The 18,805-nt window shown below is 43.8% G+C and overlaps 1 protein-coding gene and 1 long non-coding RNA gene across 4 annotated transcripts in view; one reads left to right on the plus strand and one right to left on the minus strand.

Annotated features, from left to right (window-relative positions):
• Positions 1 to 556: 556 nt before the first annotated feature.
• On the minus strand, positions 557 to 5,563 carry LOC120465225 (uncharacterized). Of its 2 annotated transcripts, XR_005618810.2 has the most exons (3): positions 4,927 to 5,478; positions 2,868 to 3,328; positions 557 to 2,772 (listed from the first exon to the last, which is right to left on the minus strand). It is a non-coding gene; the product is annotated as an uncharacterized LOC120465225 (long non-coding RNA). The 2 variants fall into 2 exon arrangements; XR_016169584.1 differs by having other exon boundaries at positions 557 to 3,328; positions 4,927 to 5,563.
• A 126-nt stretch (positions 5,564 to 5,689) lies between these two features.
• kdm6al (lysine (K)-specific demethylase 6A, like) overlaps positions 5,690 to 18,805 on the plus strand; it is a 33,946-nt gene continuing 20,830 nt past the window's right edge. The window contains exons 1-12 of one of the 2 annotated variants that reach the window (XM_039654828.2): positions 5,690 to 6,100; positions 6,233 to 6,296; positions 11,543 to 11,651; positions 11,809 to 11,858; positions 13,243 to 13,301; positions 14,303 to 14,423; positions 14,641 to 14,695; positions 15,225 to 15,259; positions 15,522 to 15,615; positions 16,823 to 16,949; positions 17,035 to 17,133; positions 18,558 to 18,777. In XM_039654828.2, coding sequence (XP_039510762.2) covers positions 5,943 to 6,100; positions 6,233 to 6,296; positions 11,543 to 11,651; positions 11,809 to 11,858; positions 13,243 to 13,301; positions 14,303 to 14,423; positions 14,641 to 14,695; positions 15,225 to 15,259; positions 15,522 to 15,615; positions 16,823 to 16,949; positions 17,035 to 17,133; positions 18,558 to 18,777 — 1,191 coding nt within the window. In that variant the 5' untranslated portion in view covers positions 5,690 to 5,942. The remainder of the gene's footprint in view (positions 6,101 to 6,232; positions 6,297 to 11,542; positions 11,652 to 11,808; positions 11,859 to 13,242; positions 13,302 to 14,302; positions 14,424 to 14,640; positions 14,696 to 15,224; positions 15,260 to 15,521; positions 15,616 to 16,822; positions 16,950 to 17,034; positions 17,134 to 18,557; positions 18,778 to 18,805) is intronic. The other variant, XM_089134588.1, reaches the window with a different exon arrangement.

Here is an 18,805-nt window from a genome sequence, read left to right on the forward strand (position 1 = left end):
CCGCCGCTGTGGGCCAGTGGGACGCGTTTAACTGAAGTGCAATAGATTTACTCAAGCGTGTTGTGCCTTTCGACATGGATTTGAAAACGGTGACGTGAAGCCGATGCTTCGACAGTATTGTGCGACTTGACGGCAGTGGTGCTACTTCGGCCCTTCTGTGTTACGCCCTTCAAGTTTTACAAAAGTCGTTTTATTGCACATCTAGGGTTTTATATAAATGTCTCGAGTGCGTGTCCTTAAGCTTCCAAATATTGTGTGTGAAGATAGTGAAAACGCAGCTTGTTTACAAAAGGGGAAGGGTTCTCCAATAGTTAACCAGGATTGATTTGGGACCAGGGGGATTAGCAGTGGGGAATTTAGCTATTTGCACAGATTACTAGATTCTACTTTTGCTGCTAGTTTGTGTAATTTATTAAGCATTTTTGAGAAATATTTATTTTTATAAGCCTAAAAGTGATAGTTTCAAGTAACTTGACCAAAAGACAGTACAAAAACACTGGCACTTGAATGTTGAATGTCACCCGTATGCGTGAAGTTTATATTTTTCGGGGTAGTGTGAGCTTTTTAATGTTTACGGTCGTTTTGGACTCCGCCAAATTCGCATCTGTAATTGTCTCGCTGACGAAACGTTTCAATCCGATCAATCGAACTCTGAATTGGCAGCCACGATTTGAATGCTAAACAACCATGCCAAGGTTTGGAAAAAAGTTACAGAAATATTTTTGTAAATGTGTATCAGTGCAAAGTGTTCAGATTCTCCAGTTGTTTTTCTGTTTGTTTTTGTTTTTCCGGTATTTATTTTGATTTTTTTATTTGTGTCTTTACCCCCAGTGAATGTCTGGCACACGGCAATCTTAAGTAACAGAAACATGTGGTTATTCTCTATTGTTGCATTTGCATACTGGGCGCTGGTGTTCTCTGACGGGATTGGCCGAGAGCCTTCGTTGCAGAAGCGTTGAAAGCCTGAGTGCGGCTCTCGGTCACGTGATCGCGTGAGGGAACATCAGCGGAGCCCTTAGAGTTAGAGTATTTGCTTTACGTACTAGTTTAGAGGCTGTGCACTGCACGAAAAATGAAAATGTGTGTTTATCGTATGATTTTACCAAATTAAAGTTGGAAATTGCAAATACTGAAACTTCTCGTGTGTCTTTGCATCTGGCGTGACTGAATGCTTGAACACAGAGCGCCCCCTGTGGTCCTGGAGGGTCTGCGCTTCTGATGGAAATGCTCCAGGTCTTGAAATTAATTTAAGTAAAACTCCAGCTCGTGCTGCACGCGTAGCATCTGTGTTTGGATTGATTAAATTCAGTGTTTGCCTCTGATTTCAAACGGTTACAGATGTGTAAGGCCGTCTGGCCTCTTCTAAAGCTCGTGAACCACAACAAACGCAACCAAATTAGCAGCCGGTTCTGGAGTTGGCCAATTAGCTTGTAAAAGAAAAATTGGTGCATCACTCCTGTTTTCATCTCTACAAAAGGGCTTTTAAAATGATAACTGTCCAGTGCTCGGCTCGCTGGGTCGGCCGTTACTCGCGTTTAACTATTACAGCGGAGGAAGGGTTTGGGTTGACGGACTTTCTGGAGTCATAATATTTGTGTAAAGTGTGTTTGGAGAATGAACACTGAAGGGTTAATAAAGCCGTTTTGAATTTGTTTAAATAAAATGAACACTAAATGTTTTGTGAATAGAAACGGTTGAACCACTGCGCTAACCGACTCATGGGTTTTTATCAAGTTTAGAGGAAGCTAGAGCAGAATACACAAGCCATGTGGAAAACTGGTTTTACTACAAATAAAACAAAACCGTGGTTACTATAGATGAGCCACGCTAACCAGTAATTAACCACGGTTTTGCTACACAAACTACAGTTTAACTGGCATTTGTATTAATTTATGATAATGCAATAACATGCTCAGTATTAAGTTTTTCTCTATAAATATTTTGTCATGTAGTTATTGTACTAAATTTTACAGTCAATTTAGAAAATATTTTTTGCTAAATCTAGAGTGTTGGAAGTCATTTAAAGTTGAAAAAACACATGGTTATAATGCGGCACTTTAAATTAAGCTAAACGTATATTATATGCAAACAAATTACAAAGAGTCAGAGACTGTTCTGTTCATTACAGTAGATGTGCTGGTGAGAGAATTAGCTAAAAAAGGAAACACACACACACACACTTCAGTGAGAGACAGGGATATTGGAAATGGCAGAACGAGAGCCGCAGCCTAAGGATTGAAACTCTTATTTTATGTGATGGCCAAAACACTAAACGGCACAGCATCGTTCACATGCTTTTTGGACATATCATGCATCATCAGTTCCATGTTTGTTTGTTTTTTACATGTAGCCTACCGTTCTCTGAACCACCTTGAAGTATAAATACCATACAATAATTTAATAACTATTTAGTAGCATAGCATGAATGCATGGATCATGTATTCAATCAAATTAACTTGTGTAATTGGCTTTTATGTCTGAACCATTTTGGAGGAGTAGCGAGTGTTTTATACAGCTGAATTTGAGTAGCTTGCCCAAAACTGGTCTTGTACACACCGTGATGGTGAGAGACCGCAAGAGAAAAGGGAATTAAAACAGATTATAGAAGTAGAAAGACAGATACAGGCCAATGCAAGCATTACAATTACTGACAACATTTATCAAAGACTGGACTGCTCATTCAGCTTCAAATGATTGAACATATATATTATTTTTATTCTTCCAGCTGAGGATTGGTTGAGCCTCCGATGACCTCTGACCTTAGTTACACGTCTGGAAAAAGACCAATGGAAAATTAGGTAAGCAATATGTGAACAAACCAGATATTCCATCATATGATAGACCTGTTGAAATTAAGTCTTGATCACCCCCCAGTGGTTGCTCCCAGTACAGCTCATAAACCCTGAGTCTTGATCGCCCCCTGGTGGCTGGTCCCAGTATAGCTCAAAAACCCTGAGTCTTGATCGCCCCCTGGTGGCTGGTCCCAGTATAGCTCAAAAACCCTGAGTCTTGATCGCCCCCTGGTGGCTGGTTCCAGTATAGCTCAAAAACCCTGAGTCTTGATCGCCCCCCGGTGGCTGGTTCCAGTATAGCTCATTAACCCAGAGTCTCGATCGCCCCCAGTGGCTGCTCCCAGTATAGCTCATAACACTGAACGAGATGTATGAACTGGTGATGAAGAGGAGTGTGTAATGGGAACGAGATGTATGAACTGGTGTAGAGTTTTGGCTAATGTGCTGATTAGGTGATTGTGCTCGCCCCAGGGTGTCAATCAAAACACATCACAGGATTCAGAATCTTCTCATCTTTACTTGTATGTGTGAGTGGTCTGAAATAAACAAATGAATAGCATTACAATAAGTAACTACAGTATTCAAACATTATAATAATATATGTCATTCTACAGCCAATGCAATAATCAGGGTTTGGACTGCAGTACCGAAATAAACCACTAGATGTCGCATGAAGCCTGCGTTCTGCCAAGATCTTTTTTTTTCTCCATTAGGACACTTGAGGGAGTTTTTCGGTTCCTTGCCACTGTTGCCTTTGGCTTGCTCAGTAGGGGATATTCAAATTAATGAAACAATCAGTAATACCCTTAATCAGCGATACCAAACGTGGATGTTTTTCCACTAAGAAACGAAGATTGTTATGTTTTGATTGATACTGTGAATGCAATAATTGCTGCTTTGATGCAATCTATATTGTGAAAAGCGCTATATAAATATACTTGACTTGAAGCGCATATAATGAGGATTGTGTATTCTCCGTGTCTCTGAGAAAACACTGAGTCAGAAGGCAAGACAGGAGAGAAGTGGTTTCAACGGGACAGCATCTCTGGCCCAATTTGAGACACTCTCGCACTGAACTCCCTCTTAGTTTTAATGCACTTTAGACATTGCACATAACACACACACACACACACACACACAAAAAGGGAAAAATAGGAAAAGATAGGGACTGATGAGATGTGGGGGAAGGTTATCTTATATTATATTATCTTATTATATCATATTTTATTTTGTACAGGATTGACAATGGCAATTGTTACATAGGAGGATGGAAATAAAAATCTACCAACACAATATGGGCAGTATGGTGGGATTGGGATGGTGATGGTAATGACAATGGTAAAAAATAATAAATAGTTACTTTGTTTACGCATACACACACATACACATACCCACACTCACACCCGCTCACATACACACTTAGATCAAACACTTAAATCACTCTTGCCACTGCTGGAATTATGGATTTACATGATTGCTCACTACTGCACTATGTTGGTTTGTTTGCATGTCTGACTTAAATAATAAAAAAATAATAATAATAATAAAATGCCCTTCATCAGTGTTTCTGTCTTGTTTTCCAGCACAAATATCTAAACTATTCTTAAATCAAGACACATTTACTGGAGAAGCGAATTGACGTTTAAGATATTAAATCTTGTTTACTGTTAAAAAAAAAAAATTAAGTGAGTTTGTACTCAAGAATCTGCTAATGGAGTCAGAAAAAAACTTGATTCGAAGGGAAAACATTATTTTAATTATAACTCCATTGCGAGATATTTGTTCATGTTTTAAGCACAAACTCACTTAATTTTGATAAAATTTTCATAAAACAATACATTATATCTGAAGTGATTTAGCATCTCCAGTACATGTGTCTTGATTTAAGTAAGATTTTGTTAGTTTATATAAATTCTCACCACACATGAACACATTTATACTTTTTAAATGAGATTAACCCAACAGAAAGAATAGATTAAACGAGCTAATATTTACAGTTTTGGGTTTTTTTTGGTATATAATGTGCTCGATACGAGACACGCCGTCTTCATGGTTCTGTTGAGCTTACTGAGTAACGACGGCCACTAAACACTCGATCATCATTTATTGACAGCAGACTCACTCACTCACTCACCTTCTGTTTGTTGTTGTTGATGTTCCGCCATTTTGAGTGAGGTGTGACGTCATGGCGTCAGGTGATGTTGACAGCTGTGCGTGCGCGCCGCCTACAGCCACGTCAATGTTTCAAATATTATACAGTAGCCAATGTCCGGTTATTACTGCGTTTTCATATTCATAAGACACGCATTTCCTGAAATGTTTTATTCTGAATACAAGCTACTGATGATTTTGTGCTACTAAATTTAATTTAATTCTTTTGTTTTTAGTGCATTTCATAGTAAATTAGCAACACTAAATAAACGACAGGATGGGAACCGTTGGTTTGTAACGGACGCAGTTCATCTTCTGTAACTGTTTTCTATGAGATTTTCGCCCATATTTTCTGTGAACATTAGAGGAAATAAGAACAGTATTGAGCCACAGCGGCCTAAGCTTTAACTCTTAACTGTACAACTGTCACTCCAATTTCCCCATTTCATGAAAACCACACCTCTCTATTTGCATTTCATAACAACGCAAATTCGCCGTTCGCTATCCAATGTTTTAGTCAATCCTCTAATTTTTCCAAACATCCCCTGCAACGCTTGAGGCTTCGAGTGGCGCATTCATACGATCTATACTGAAATGAAAAATTACCGAAAGGATTGAAGAACCAAAACATTTTGGGACAAGGCCAGTGACGCGCTGGCGTTCTCCTCGCCGATTGGCTGTTGAGCCCGAGAGGGCGTGGTCACGACGACGGCGTGGGTTCGCCTGTGTGACACAATTACAACAACTTTAATCTGGTGGCGGACACAACTTTCAGATTGTTTTAATACGTTCCGCGTTTTTAAAGTGTGCACGGACCGCAAGTCACGCATAAACATTGACCCGCCGCATCACACAGTTTATTCCTACACAACAATGTGAGAAGACGAGCAACTCACTTCGTAAGGGGGCTTAGAAACCGAAGCGCGTTTTACTGGAAAAAAGTTTACGATTATTGTGGCTTTTGGACGAACGGAACTCGCATTCTCCCGGTGCGATTCCATGAAATCGTGCCGCGCGTCGCTCGCCGTCGCCGCTCGACGCCTCAGCGCTGCTGGTGATGAGGAGAAGAAAATGGCGGCGGGAAAAGCGAGTGAACCCGAGGAGGACTCACCGCGTCTGAGCGCGCAGGAGAGCGACGCTCTCGCCCGCGTCGACAGGTCTGAACCAACGCTTAACGGAGCCCGCGAGCGGCTCGGGGTGATTCGGGGTGTGGGGTGTGTGTTCGGAAGCGAGCTGATCCCGAGCCCTGTGTGTGTGTGTGTGTGTGCGTGTTTGTGTCTCATTCGCAGCTCTCTGTTCGGATATCAGCGGCTTCATGAAGATGGCGCCAGCATGAAGGCCCTGCTCGTCAAGGTAAAGACGCGCGTTGAAATCAACGCATCACAACACACTCGCACATACACTCTGCAAAATGACAGCGAGTGAGTGACACGGTTTCCCGCGGTATGGGTGTGAGGGAGTGAGTGCGACGCGTTCCGTCAACGCGCTGCGCTGGAGCTCGCGAGCCTTTAGCCGCGCGGGTCTGTGATTGGAACCAGCATATGGAGAACTTTAGGAACTCGGCAGCAGCGGCTTCAGGCGTTCTGACGCGTCGCGGTGCTTGTGCTGTTACTTAACTGTGCAGAATGCAGGTGTCACTCAAACTGAGGTCGTTTGAATCACTGGACGTTCATAAGCCGCGCTCGGGCTTTATCTCGATCTGTGTGTGTGTGTGTGTGTGTGTGTGTGTGTGTGTGTGTGTGTTACGCGTTTCTGAGGTAGAGTCAGGCCCAGTTTACCTCAGCTTACGCTTGTGTGTGTGTGTGTGTGTGTGTGTGTGTGGTGGTAATGGGAGGAAGAGTCGGCTCAGTTTGACGTGTGTGTGTGCGGGGGTAATGGCGCTCGGGTCGGCCCAAGATGGCGGGGTGGGGAGGGGTTATATCGCGCGTTATAATGCAGAAAGAGACGCGAATAACCGTAACGCTGCAGAATGAGCTGCTACAGCTGAGCGCCGTGAAGGCTTGTGGGTAACTGGACTCGTATGAGAACACCTCCCGTGTTGTGGGACCTGTAGTGAACACTAGAGAGGGAACAAAGACTGCGTCTGCATGATCTCCTGCTGCTGTGTGTGTGTGTGTGTGTGTGTGTGTGTGTGTGTGTGTGATCCACTGCTTCTCTAGTGTTGGTGTCATCAGATGCTTAATAAGAAAAGGTATTTTTTACATTCTTTATTAATTGTGTGTGTACAGATGATGGATGGATAGATAGATGAGTAGATGGATAGATAGATGGGTGGATGGATAGATGTGTAGATGGAGGGATAGATAATGCTGATGGATCAGCTGGTTTTACTGCTGTGGTTCCCCTGTCATCATCACAGATGTGCATTAGGGTTATATTCACCCTGACCTGTGGAGTCTGCATCAGCATTAAAGGCCACTCACACCAGGAATGATAACAATAATATTAGCATGACGTACAATATGATTCTGTTGTCAGTTTTGATGTCTGTCGCTTTAAATGCTGGAGCTCTTTAAAGCAGGATTGATTCTGATTGGCTGTCAATGTTTTGTCGTTATCAGCCTGAATGTCTTCTGTGATTCCAACCGTATTGTTCTTCAGTCGTCGTTATCGTTATAGTTGTGGTGTTCGTTTTGAAACTGTGCCTTGGCGGTTACAGGCCCGGGACCGCTAACCATGTTACCATAACTAGCCATACTCAACACCGTAGCGTTACTATGCGGCGTTACTTTTAACACTTTACCTTGATTGTTATAGTTCGTCCTTTGTGTGAACGGGATTAATGGACCGATCACCCAGAAATTGTCATTCTGTGATTCTTTCATTCTTCAGTGGAAAACAAGATATTTTGGAAACGTATGTTTTTGTTTTTTTTTTGGTTATAAAGTGAGTCACTGGATAAAACAGTTTAAACATTCTTCAAAGTATCTCCGTTTGTGTTGCGTATGAAAGTCAGAGTGGATTATAAGAGTGTAAGTAGAGAGATTTGAGGGTGAACTAACCCCACATGTTCATCATCATCTTCATCATCCTCTTCATCTTCGCCAGGTGTTGTACAACGATGCCAAACGGTCGATTACAGCGATTATTTCTACTGTTCTGTAACGGATAGTGTTTGCGCTGTAGATTACGACTGTCATCGGGTGTGTGTGTGTGTGTGTGTGTGTGTGTGTGTTACGCAGATACAGACTGATTCTTACACACTTGTTGCGTCTCCTGACCCGAGTTGCAGGTCTGGATTACTCTGCTGTCCTCTCGTCTCAGTGAAGGCGACGGCTGACCAGTTAACCAGTTTATGGATGTCGAGTGTGTGCAGGTTAGGGTTAGGCCTCACGATGTCGAGTGTGTGCAGGTTGGGGTTAGGCCTCGCGGTGTCGAGTGTGTGCTCACACACACTTCTTTGGGAATGGTATGTTCGGATCTTTTCTGCGGTTCATGTTAATGGAGGCTTGCGTGTGGACGGTCTTGAGTCATGAGTTCTGTTAGTTATTCAGCTGTCCATAGTAGAGATGCTACACTTCTCTGTGTGTGTGTGTGTGTGTGTGTGTGTGTGTGTGTGTGTGTCAGGGTTCGAGAGTAAAGCTGGAGCTCGAGTCGAGTGAAAGACCTGCGAGTGTGTCATGCCATGTGACAGGTGTGTTCATGTTCTCTGGGATCATGAGGGATTCCTCCTGAACTGCAGGTGGCGCTGATCCACAGACAGAGCGAGAGACGCTTATGTATGTGTGTGTGAGAGAGTGTGTGTGTGAGAGTGTGTGTGTGTGTTTGAGAGTGTGTGTGAGAGAGAGTGTGTGTGAGATCTGCAGTGTAGAAGAAACCGCTCCGGGTCTGAAGCAGACATCATGAGGAGTGTGTGTGTGTATCCTCATTTAGTGACGGCTGCTGTCTTCTGTGTGTTTGAGGATTGTTTCTCTCTCAGACGAGTAAGAGTGACGTTACACACACACACACACACACACACACACTGCTTCAGTATAAACTGCAGGCTCGTGTTCCTGGAGTCTTGTCTGCATTAATCGGGTCTGAGATTGAGATGTTGAATGACTCGCTGTTGTGTGTGTGTGTGTGTGTGTGTGTGTGTGCAGTTAGACACACTGGTGTTTGCTGAAGCGTAACACACGTTGAGCTCATGAAATGGTTCTGTGAGTCTGTTTTGTTGCGTGTCTTCATGATCTATATCTTCTGATCGTCATGCTTTACTCCGCTGTTCATCTGTAGTTCTGTATCACCTGATTGGTTGAAATGTTGTTTATTCATTGGATGTTTAGGCAGAAACTCTTCTGTCTTGTGAACTGTTGTTGTGTGTGTGTGTGTGTGTGTGTGCACAGCAGAGTTCATGTGCTCGTAGACCACTAGTGTCCTGCAACATTGCCTTGTGGGTAATGTTGGACCAGATCACCCGTTCCTCTCGCTACTGCTATGACACGGAGCGTTTGTTTACCGCGGCGCTGACCTCTGACCCCCGGAGACTGAAGCGGCCTGTGGACCTGCAGGTGTTGTGGCAAACATGACGTCATGTTTAAAGGTTTAACCTCTGAGTCTCAGTGTGTCGAATCTGCTTCTGTCCGGAGAGTGGACGTCACAGGAGTGTGTGTTTCCCTCAGACTCTCTCTGTGCTCTGCTGAAGTAGGGCGATCGCAGGCGTGATGATGACAGAACGATGGGTTTTGTGTGATCGAAGCGTCTTCAGAGAGTAACCGAGGGCCGTGTCTGCGACGCTCGATGTAACCTAGCTGAGAGATTTACACTCATGCATTTGGTGACACTTTTATTGCATTTCAAGCTACATGTTTACATTCTTATCAGTTCTTGCTTTCCCTGGGAATCGAATTCCACGCTAATGCTGCCAAAACTAGCGGGACAGCGCTCTCGCCTCGGCCGGTGTGTGTGTTTCTGAAGTCAGCTGATGAGGTTTCTGATTGGCCGACGTGTTGGAAGCGGGACTTTATCACACAGCGCTCACATCATCAGTCCTCCTTAGTTTACGGTCTCTGATTAACAGTCATATCCAATACGTCATTATATAGCACTGTTAAACAAAGAAAGTAAGCGGTATTTGAAAGTTTAGTGTTTGCTTTTATATAAATGGAGAATGGGTCAAAGGGTTACAGAACATCTATATCATTAAAACAAATCTCTGAATATCCAGTAAACATTTAATTTCACAAACTTTGCAGATTTAACCGAGTCCAGCTGAGATCTGAAGTGTGTGTGTGTGTGTCCTGCATAAGTGTGTGTTACAGGAGCGTTGAGCTTCACTGGAGACACGATCCACAAACTTTAAATCCTTGATTTTTATCCTTGATTTTTTGCTGTATCCAGTTGCCCAATGCCATATCCATGCTATATCTATCTTGTGCTGATGTAAAATTGAGCTTTTTTTTGAAGATTTTCAGTGTGCACAAGCTTACTGTTGGTTACAGTGTTTACTTCCTTTTTGTTCATATATTCATATTGTTAAACAATTACTATATTTGTGAAATACTGTAATAGGATTGGGGCAATTCCAGCATTTTGGACGTGACACTTGTAATATAAATTTTCAGATTCTGCATTGAACACCAGTATACATAATCCCTTAATAAAGGAGTAATATACATGCGTACCTGACGTGACAAAAGTTTTAGATGGCGACCTATTTTTTAGTCCTTCTGTGCGTTACACTGCACAAACGAAAGGTAACCCCCACCGGATGAGGACGGGCTGGCTCTCCACAGAACATCAATATTCATACTCTATTTTCCATGTTCGCGTTAATGAGGAAAAAACGTGACGGATGCGGCCGCTCTGATTTTCTGTAAAAGATCTGATTGCTATAATACATGAACAAATATTAATGTTTATATAGGAGTTCAAATTGCAGGTTTCCTCCAGTCCGAGGAACTGTCGACTCTATGATTGACACGATTGTCACACTCGCAATGTCAGTTTTATGTTTTGTCCGATTTTTATGTATGATTTTATTTATGATTTTTTATTTTATTTATGATTTTTATATATTTTTATGCATGTTTAGTTTTATGTATGATTTCCTCCTTATGGCAGTGCACGAGTGGAGTAATTGTCTAAATCCAAGAGTTAAAGGGTTAGTTCACCCAAAAATGAAAATTCTGTCAGTATTTACTCGCCCTCATGTTGTTCCAAACCTCTGTGTGTTTATTTGTTCTGCTGAACACAAAGGAAGATATTTGGAAGAATAATCAAACAGATCTCAATCCCCATTGACTATGTATTTTTTCCTACTATGGTAATCAATGGGGATTGAGATCTGTTTGATTATTCTTCCAAATATCTTCCTTTGTGTTCAGCAGAACAAATAAACACATAGAGGTTTGGAACAACATGAGGGCGAGTAAATACTGACAGAATTTTCATTTTTGGGTGAACTAACCCTTTAAGAATATCTTTAAAGGCCAATCCCAACGTGTTTTTTCATTGTGTATTAAAATCGCCAATTAGGACTTTATCTGCAGCCAGAGTAACACTGCTGTCCTTACATCTATATTAGTTTGTTTATTCATTGGAAGTTCTTTTTTAAATAAAAGAATCTTTATCCATTCCTTATCTTTGGTATGTATTGATCAGTGTGTTTGTCACAGGCTGTTCGCTGCTACGAGTCCCTGATCCTGAAAGCTGAGGGCAAGGTGGACCCCGAGTTCTTCTGCCAGCTGGGCCACTTCAGCCTGTTGCTCGAGGAGTATCCTAAAGGTGCGGAGTGTCCCATTCACTAGCTGACCCACACCTGACCATCCTCTTCACCTCACACACCTGACCGTCCTCTTCATCTCACACTCCTGACCGTCCTCTTCACCTCACACACCTGACCATCCTCTTCATCTCACACTCCTGTGTTTCTGTGTTGCAGCGTTATCAGCCTACCAGCGGTACTACAGTTTACAGTCAGACTACTGGAAGGTATTATTATTATTATTATATTATTACTGGAAGGTGAGCAGCCTGGATGAGGTTAAACACCAGTGTTCCTCGAGTGTGTGTGTTTGCGTTTGATTATAGCGCATTATAATCGTCAGGATATTGAGCAGCTGTTAACAGTTTACTTTATTGATCAGTAGGGGTGTAACGGTACACGTATTCGCATTGAACCGTTCGGTACGAGGCGTTCGGTTCGGTTTTCGGTACGCATTTTTGAACCGAACGGTTCGTTGGACCATTTTTTCCTGCCGACCAAAATGTTGTTATTTCAAATGTAGGTGCGTCGCGTGTGGCAAGCCCACTCATAACGTAACGCTGGCGTGACCACAACACTGCCCAACATCAAATGGAAAATGTAATAAGCGGAACGAAACTGAGCTACTCGTTATTGTGTGGTTGACGGACCATTTATCAGTTTGGACCAATGCAGCGCGAGCAGATCTTGATCATCAGCACCGTTACTACACAGCCAAACCAGTAAAGAAAGCATTCGAATTCGCCACTGAAGTAATAACATCGCAGCGAGATCTAGTGAGAAACATTCACATTTCTCCGTTATTAACGGATCAAACCGCGCTGACGTGGAAACCAGGAACAAACAGTGTGCCGTGAATTAACTATCCAGTGTCCACAGGTCAGCATCATCACCAGGGGTTTACTCTATAACGCTGCTAACTGTAACCATGCTAGTTTGACAGGTAAGCTATAATGCTTTCAGGCAACATCACATCGGTTTTATTTTGACATTATGAATATGGTTGCTGCCCTCAAATGTTAATCTGAACTAAAATAAACCTTTGTTTATAACTAACTTACTAAAATATTACATTTCATTTTGTCCAATTAAGGAGCTGTTTTCAGTCAAGTAGCTCCATCGTTGCTCAAAGTTAAAAACTATCAAGCTTTATGATGTTAGTTTTAATAAAAATATAATAAAAAAATGAAATCAAGGAAATTTCTCTGCCATTTCTTTCTTTTTGCTGTATTGGAAACATATCGAACTGAACCGTGACACAAGTGTATCGTAACCGAACCGTTACACCCCTATTGATCAGCTAAACACTGTGTTAGAGCAAAGTGTGTGAGTGTGTTTTGTGAGGATTTGTGTGTCTGTGTGAGTTTTTGTATGATTGAGTGTGTGTTTGGTTGAGTGTGTATGTGTTTGTTTGTTTTTTGGTTGAGGGTGGGCGTTTGGTTGGGGTGTGTGTGTGTGTGTGTGTGTGTGTGTTGATTGACAGTTGTTGTGAAATCTTCCTGTGTGGTTTTGCTGGAGTGTTTGAGGTGGTTTTCTCTGTCACTGTCTCTGTCGTTTTGATGAACCGATCCCTCACACACACACACACACTCTCTCTCTCTCTCGCTCTAGAACGCTGCCTTTCTGTACGGCCTCGGGATGGTTTACTTCCATTACAACGCGTTTCAGTGGTGAGTATCTTCACATCGACACGTGATGCATGTGTGAACGCAACATGTTTGATTGGCACTTTGGACGTCATGTGACGTGGTGAATGAGATCAGATGCAGGCGGACCGTTTCCATGGCGATGTTCAGGTCATGTGGGCTGACTCTGGGAGATCACGTTTACTCGCAAGTTACTGCCTGCCGCCAGTAGATGCTAGGGCTGTCACTTTACGTTTGAAATCGATTGCTCCATCGATCGGACTAACCAACACAAGTTACGAAAACAAAAATAGGGAATCGTTTTATTTTTTTTTTCTCTTGCCAAAAATGTGTTTTAGTTGGATGCATCAATACAGTACTGTTGGAAAATAACCATGTCTTTTCTGTTAAATTGAACCTTTTCACGTGTGTGTTCAAGCCAGAAATGAGCAGATTCTGCAATACGCTGTATTTAATACATCATGATCTCATGTGTTGTTGCGTATTTGCGCTAAATCTGTGGCCTTCACACGAACTTCCCCATCAAAGTGAGGAAACAGAAACACGCCAGACCGGCTCGTGATTGGACGGCGTTTCCCATGAGGCTCGTTTGTGCCGCGTCTGGCGGGTCGAGGCTGTGAGTCTCAATCCCTGAATGTTGTGCTCCTGTTTGTCATTGTGCTGAAACTTCACGCCAAGAAATCTTCAGAAATCAGAAATAATCAGAAATATTGCTGACTTGTGCGTCTCAAGCGCCCTCTTTACGTTCGTCATAAAGCCTGTTAGGTGTCCGTGGATTTGCCTGTATTTGGTGTTGAAAATGGAAACCTCTTTAGACATGGAAAATCGATTTTACAATCAATTTAATGAACGCCTGTGTCTCAAGAATCCAACAGGATTTGTTCACAAAAGTGACCGACAGCCGTAGTAGATGATCTCTTTAATGTGTTGTTTGTTTCCTCAGTTACACGCTGACATGACCGTCACGCTTCGGGTTGTTCGGGGAGGAATGTTTCATTGCTGTGTGTGTGTGTGTGTGCTCTCAGGGCGATCAAGGCGTTTCAGGAGGTGCTGTACATCGACCCCGGCTTCTCTCGAGCTAAAGAGATTCACCTGCGTCTCGGCCTGATGTTCAAAGTCAACACGGACTACGAGTCGAGCTTAAAGGTGCGGCAGGGGTCACCGTGGGCTGAACACATCTAGTTTAGGAGTGTCTCGTTCTGTGTTCTCAGCCGAAGGTCCATCAGTCTGTTGGCTGATTAATGAAGCTCCACACCGTTTCTCTTTCTGTCTTTTATTTCTGTGATGTTGTTCATATTTGATGTGCCGGCGTCGGCTCTGGCGGTGAGAGATGTCAGCTGGTTTTGTCCCTGTGTGTCCGCAGCACTTTCAGCTGGCGCTCATCGACTCCAGTCACTGCACTCTGTCTAAAGCGGAGAGTAAGTTCCTTCAGTGTCTCCATCACACACACACACACACACTTCTGAGCGCACAAACACTGATTACAGATTCGTTAGGAGACTTTAGGAGTGTGAGGGATGATTAGTGCTGTTGGTTCAGTGCTGATAAAACCTCGGTTAAGACTTATTATGTCTGTATCTTTCTGAGAAGCACACTGTGCTCTGATTGGTCGACTGGAGCAGTGTGATGTGATTGTTCGAGCGTGTTTGGGAAATGTCCCGCCCCTTACCATAACCGCCATAAATGCGCACACACACACACTCTCTCTCTCTCTCTCTCTCTCTCATACACCCATGCACGCTCTCACACTCTCGCGCACAATTTCTCTCTCTCACACACACATGCTTGCACACACTCTCACGCACGCTCTCTCACACACACACACACACACACACACTGATTCACTGTACCAAGGAAGCTGTTTCTGCAGGATCTTCTCCATCACAAGCGTTCTCACAGAAGAGCTGCCGTTCGCTGCTAACTCTCGTCTCTGTGTTTGTGTTTTAGTTCAGTTCCACATCGCGCATCTGTACGAGATTCAGGTGAGTCCCCCCCGCACGCCTCCATCCATGACTAACCCAACTAACTAACTCCGCCTCTACTTGAGGGTAATGCATGAGGTCATGTTCGCACTTTTTGAGCTGAATGTTCGGCTGGTGTTGCTATAGCAACAGGAGAGAGGGGTTGCCGGGGTGTTGCCAAGGCTTCCCTCCGCCCTGAGCGTTCGTTACAGGGTCACATGACCGTAGAGATTGGTTGTAGTGCTCAGAACACATGTGATCAGTGACTCTGCTTGTGTGACAGAAGAGATACCGCAGCGCTAAAGAGGCGTACGAGAGTCTCCTGCAGAGCGAGCCGTTACCTGTGCAGGTGAAGGCCGCCACCTTACAGCAGCTGGGTAAGAACACCGCACTCTCACTCACGCCGGCCTACAGTTATTCCTTTTATTTTAAACTTGTGCTCATTTATTTGTGTTCTTTTATATATATATATATATATAATATTATGCTGTAAAATGTTTAACATGTATCTGCCATGTAACAGAAGAGATGCTGATATGGAAATAAACCCAAACACTGCTCTCTAACGTCTAACTGTGGTCATGTTGAGTGTTTATATGACATGCGGTCCGTCACCACCAAATATCATTACAGCTTGTTAAATCAGGGTCTTTCGCACCGGAGGATCCTCTTCCCCGTTCCCGGATGTCGGCGTGTTCACACCGCAGGAACTAGCAGCGCTTTCAGTTCTAGAAACTCTTTTGGAGGAACTGCTTTACTCGTCCAGAGTCGCTCTAACCCAGCGCTAGAGGAACTGCAGTGGCGTTCGTGTTCGCTCCTGAAACACCAGCGCCCGCCGTTATTAGAAAGCACACAGATTATAGGCTATATATTTACTTTATCAGGGTCTACTCTCCGTGTAACCGTATCGAATATCCCTTTAAACTCGTGAGCAGGAGAACGCGAGCGCTGTGAGTGTGAGCTCAGACTCAGGCCATCTCAGCCCCTGTAAACCATTGAATTAAGTTCTCGTCATGTCCATGTAAACCTGGAAACTCAGTGAGTGTGTAGGGATGTGACTGTTTATCTGGAGCAAAATCATCACATGACCAGAAGTTCACTCACCTGCGAGTCTAGAAGGTCATTGTACCTTTTAAACTGAAACTGAAACATATGCTTATTTCTCTGCTTTAAACCCTCCACGAGTCTGAGGTCATCGGGCCCGTTTACACCTGATGTTAACATGCGTTAGGGTGGATCGGATCACAACTCTGACATCAGTTATTGCCTTTAGAATTTCAGTATGTTTAGAACTTTGCAAATATTTAAGAAAGAAATTAGAATTTAGCTTTTGAGCCGTTTTGATGGCCGTACCGTCTACGCTGCGAGATCAATCCGGGCCACTGTGCTACGACTCCCTCTGCTTTAGAGCCGCTCACTCCTGTGTTGGTGTCGTGATCCGATCGACTGAAACACTGAATGTCACCTGTTAACGGCCACTAAAACACAACCGGGCCAGAACACAGATAACCGATGCGGTGTTTGCCAGGCTCTCTGTGTCTGTATGCTCGTCTGTTCTAAAGCTTCTCTCTCTCTCTCACACAGGCTGGATGCATCATACAGTCGAGCTGCTGGGAGATAAAGCTAATAAGGACAGCTACGCTATCCAGTGTCTCCAGAAGTCCCTGGAAGCCGATCCGAACTCTGGCCAGTCCTGGTACTTCCTCGGCAGGTCAGTCACATGACGTGCACACACACGCGTGAAGCGAGCGCTGGTCTGCGGTGGTTGAGCAGGCGTGTGTGTTTGCTCTCTGCAGGTGCTACTCCAGTATCGGGAAGGTCCAGGACGCCTTCATTTCATACAGACAGTCCATTGATAAGTCTGAGGCCAGCGCAGACACGTGGTGCTCGATCGGGTACGTATCCCTCCGCCGACATCGAGAGATCACGTACAAATGACTCGCCCCTCGCTTCTCGGGTCACTTTTTAAAAGCGGAGTTGGATCTTCGGCTCTTTTCTGCTCGATAACAGCGTGTCGTCGGACGATTGTGAGGTTGGTGAGCAGTCTCACCTCTGACCTGAAGTGTTCATCTGGCTGGATTATGAACTCTGAATAATAAAGAATTTATTAGGGATGCACGATACACACACCTAAAGGATTATTAGGAACACACACTAATACTGTGTTTGACCCCCTTTGGCCTTCAGAACTGCCTTAATTCTACGTGGCGTTGATTCAACAAGGTCCTGAAAGCATTCTGTAGAAATGTTGTGCAATACTCAGACCGACCCGTCTGGCACCAACAACCTGCCACGCTCAAAACTGCTCAGATCTCCTTTCTGTCCCATTCTGACATTGAGTGTGGAGTTCAGGAGATTGTCTTGACCAGGACCACACCCCTAAATGCACTGAAACAGCTGCCATGTGATTGGTTGATTAGATAATTGCATTGAGAAATTGAACAGGTGTTCCTAATAATCCTTTAGGAGTGTATATCGGTATCGGACGCTATCGGTATATTTTTTAAAGTTATTGATATCTGCCCAAAAGATAATCTGTCCGATAAATTAAAGCCGATGAATAATGGATTATTTCCTTCAGCTGAGACACATGATGCTTTCGAATCGCTTTAAATATGATTAGAAACACTTCAACAAAGGAAAATACAGGGAAGGCCAGTCTGTCAACATAAAAACATCATAGTTTTGGGACATGTCCATGTTTATCTCCAGAATTTATGCTTCTGCTGTTCATTGTCCAACGAAAATGCGCATAAACGACATGTTTTCACTGGCATGTAATAATCCCTCTTGTTTTGTGTATATCTGATTATTCTTGTATGTGTATCCAGCTTATTCCTGCGCCCCATGATGCTTTGCGTGAATTATGGGTGTAACTTCCGTTAAGCTGTAAACAATCAGTGAAAGGCTCGCTCTTGGTTCAGTGACATTATTCTCCTCGTTAAAGTGTTAAAGCTTGGACAAGACGCTTTCCACAGAGCATGAGCATCCCCAAACGCTTCTTTCCACACCAATAACGGACGGGTTCAATATCGCTGTAATAGGATATATCTGCATGTAATGTACCTTATAAAATATTATCTTCATGGAACACGATCTCTACTCAATATCCTAATGATTTTTGTACAGTGTTGTTGCCATGGCCACAGGTGTACCGCGCGACCCGACACTGGGTCTGTGATCAGGTCACAGATGATTCAGAATGATTCGTTTCAGTCCTTTCCCCAAACCGGAAGTGGCACCCATAATTAAACCTGGGCTCAGGAATAAGGTGTGAGGATGTGTTTGAGGTAATTAACCCGCTAGCGTGTGCTCGTAGCGTGCTGTATCAGCAGCAGAATCAGCCCATGGACGCGCTGCAGGCGTATATCTGCGCGGTTCAGCTGGACCACAGTCACGCCGCGGCCTGGATGGACCTGGGCACGCTCTACGAGTCCTGCAACCAGCCGCAGGACGCCATCAAGTGCTACGTCAACGCCACGCGCAGCAAAGCCTGCAGCAACACCGCGGCGCTCGCGGCGCGCATCAAGTACCTGCAGGTGAGAGCCAATCAGAGCGAGTCTGTCT

Source organism: Pimephales promelas, chromosome 8 (genome assembly GCF_988280905.1).
Source record: "Pimephales promelas chromosome 8, fPimPro1.hap1.1, whole genome shotgun sequence".
NCBI classification, from domain to species: domain Eukaryota; kingdom Metazoa; phylum Chordata; class Actinopteri; order Cypriniformes; family Leuciscidae; genus Pimephales; species Pimephales promelas.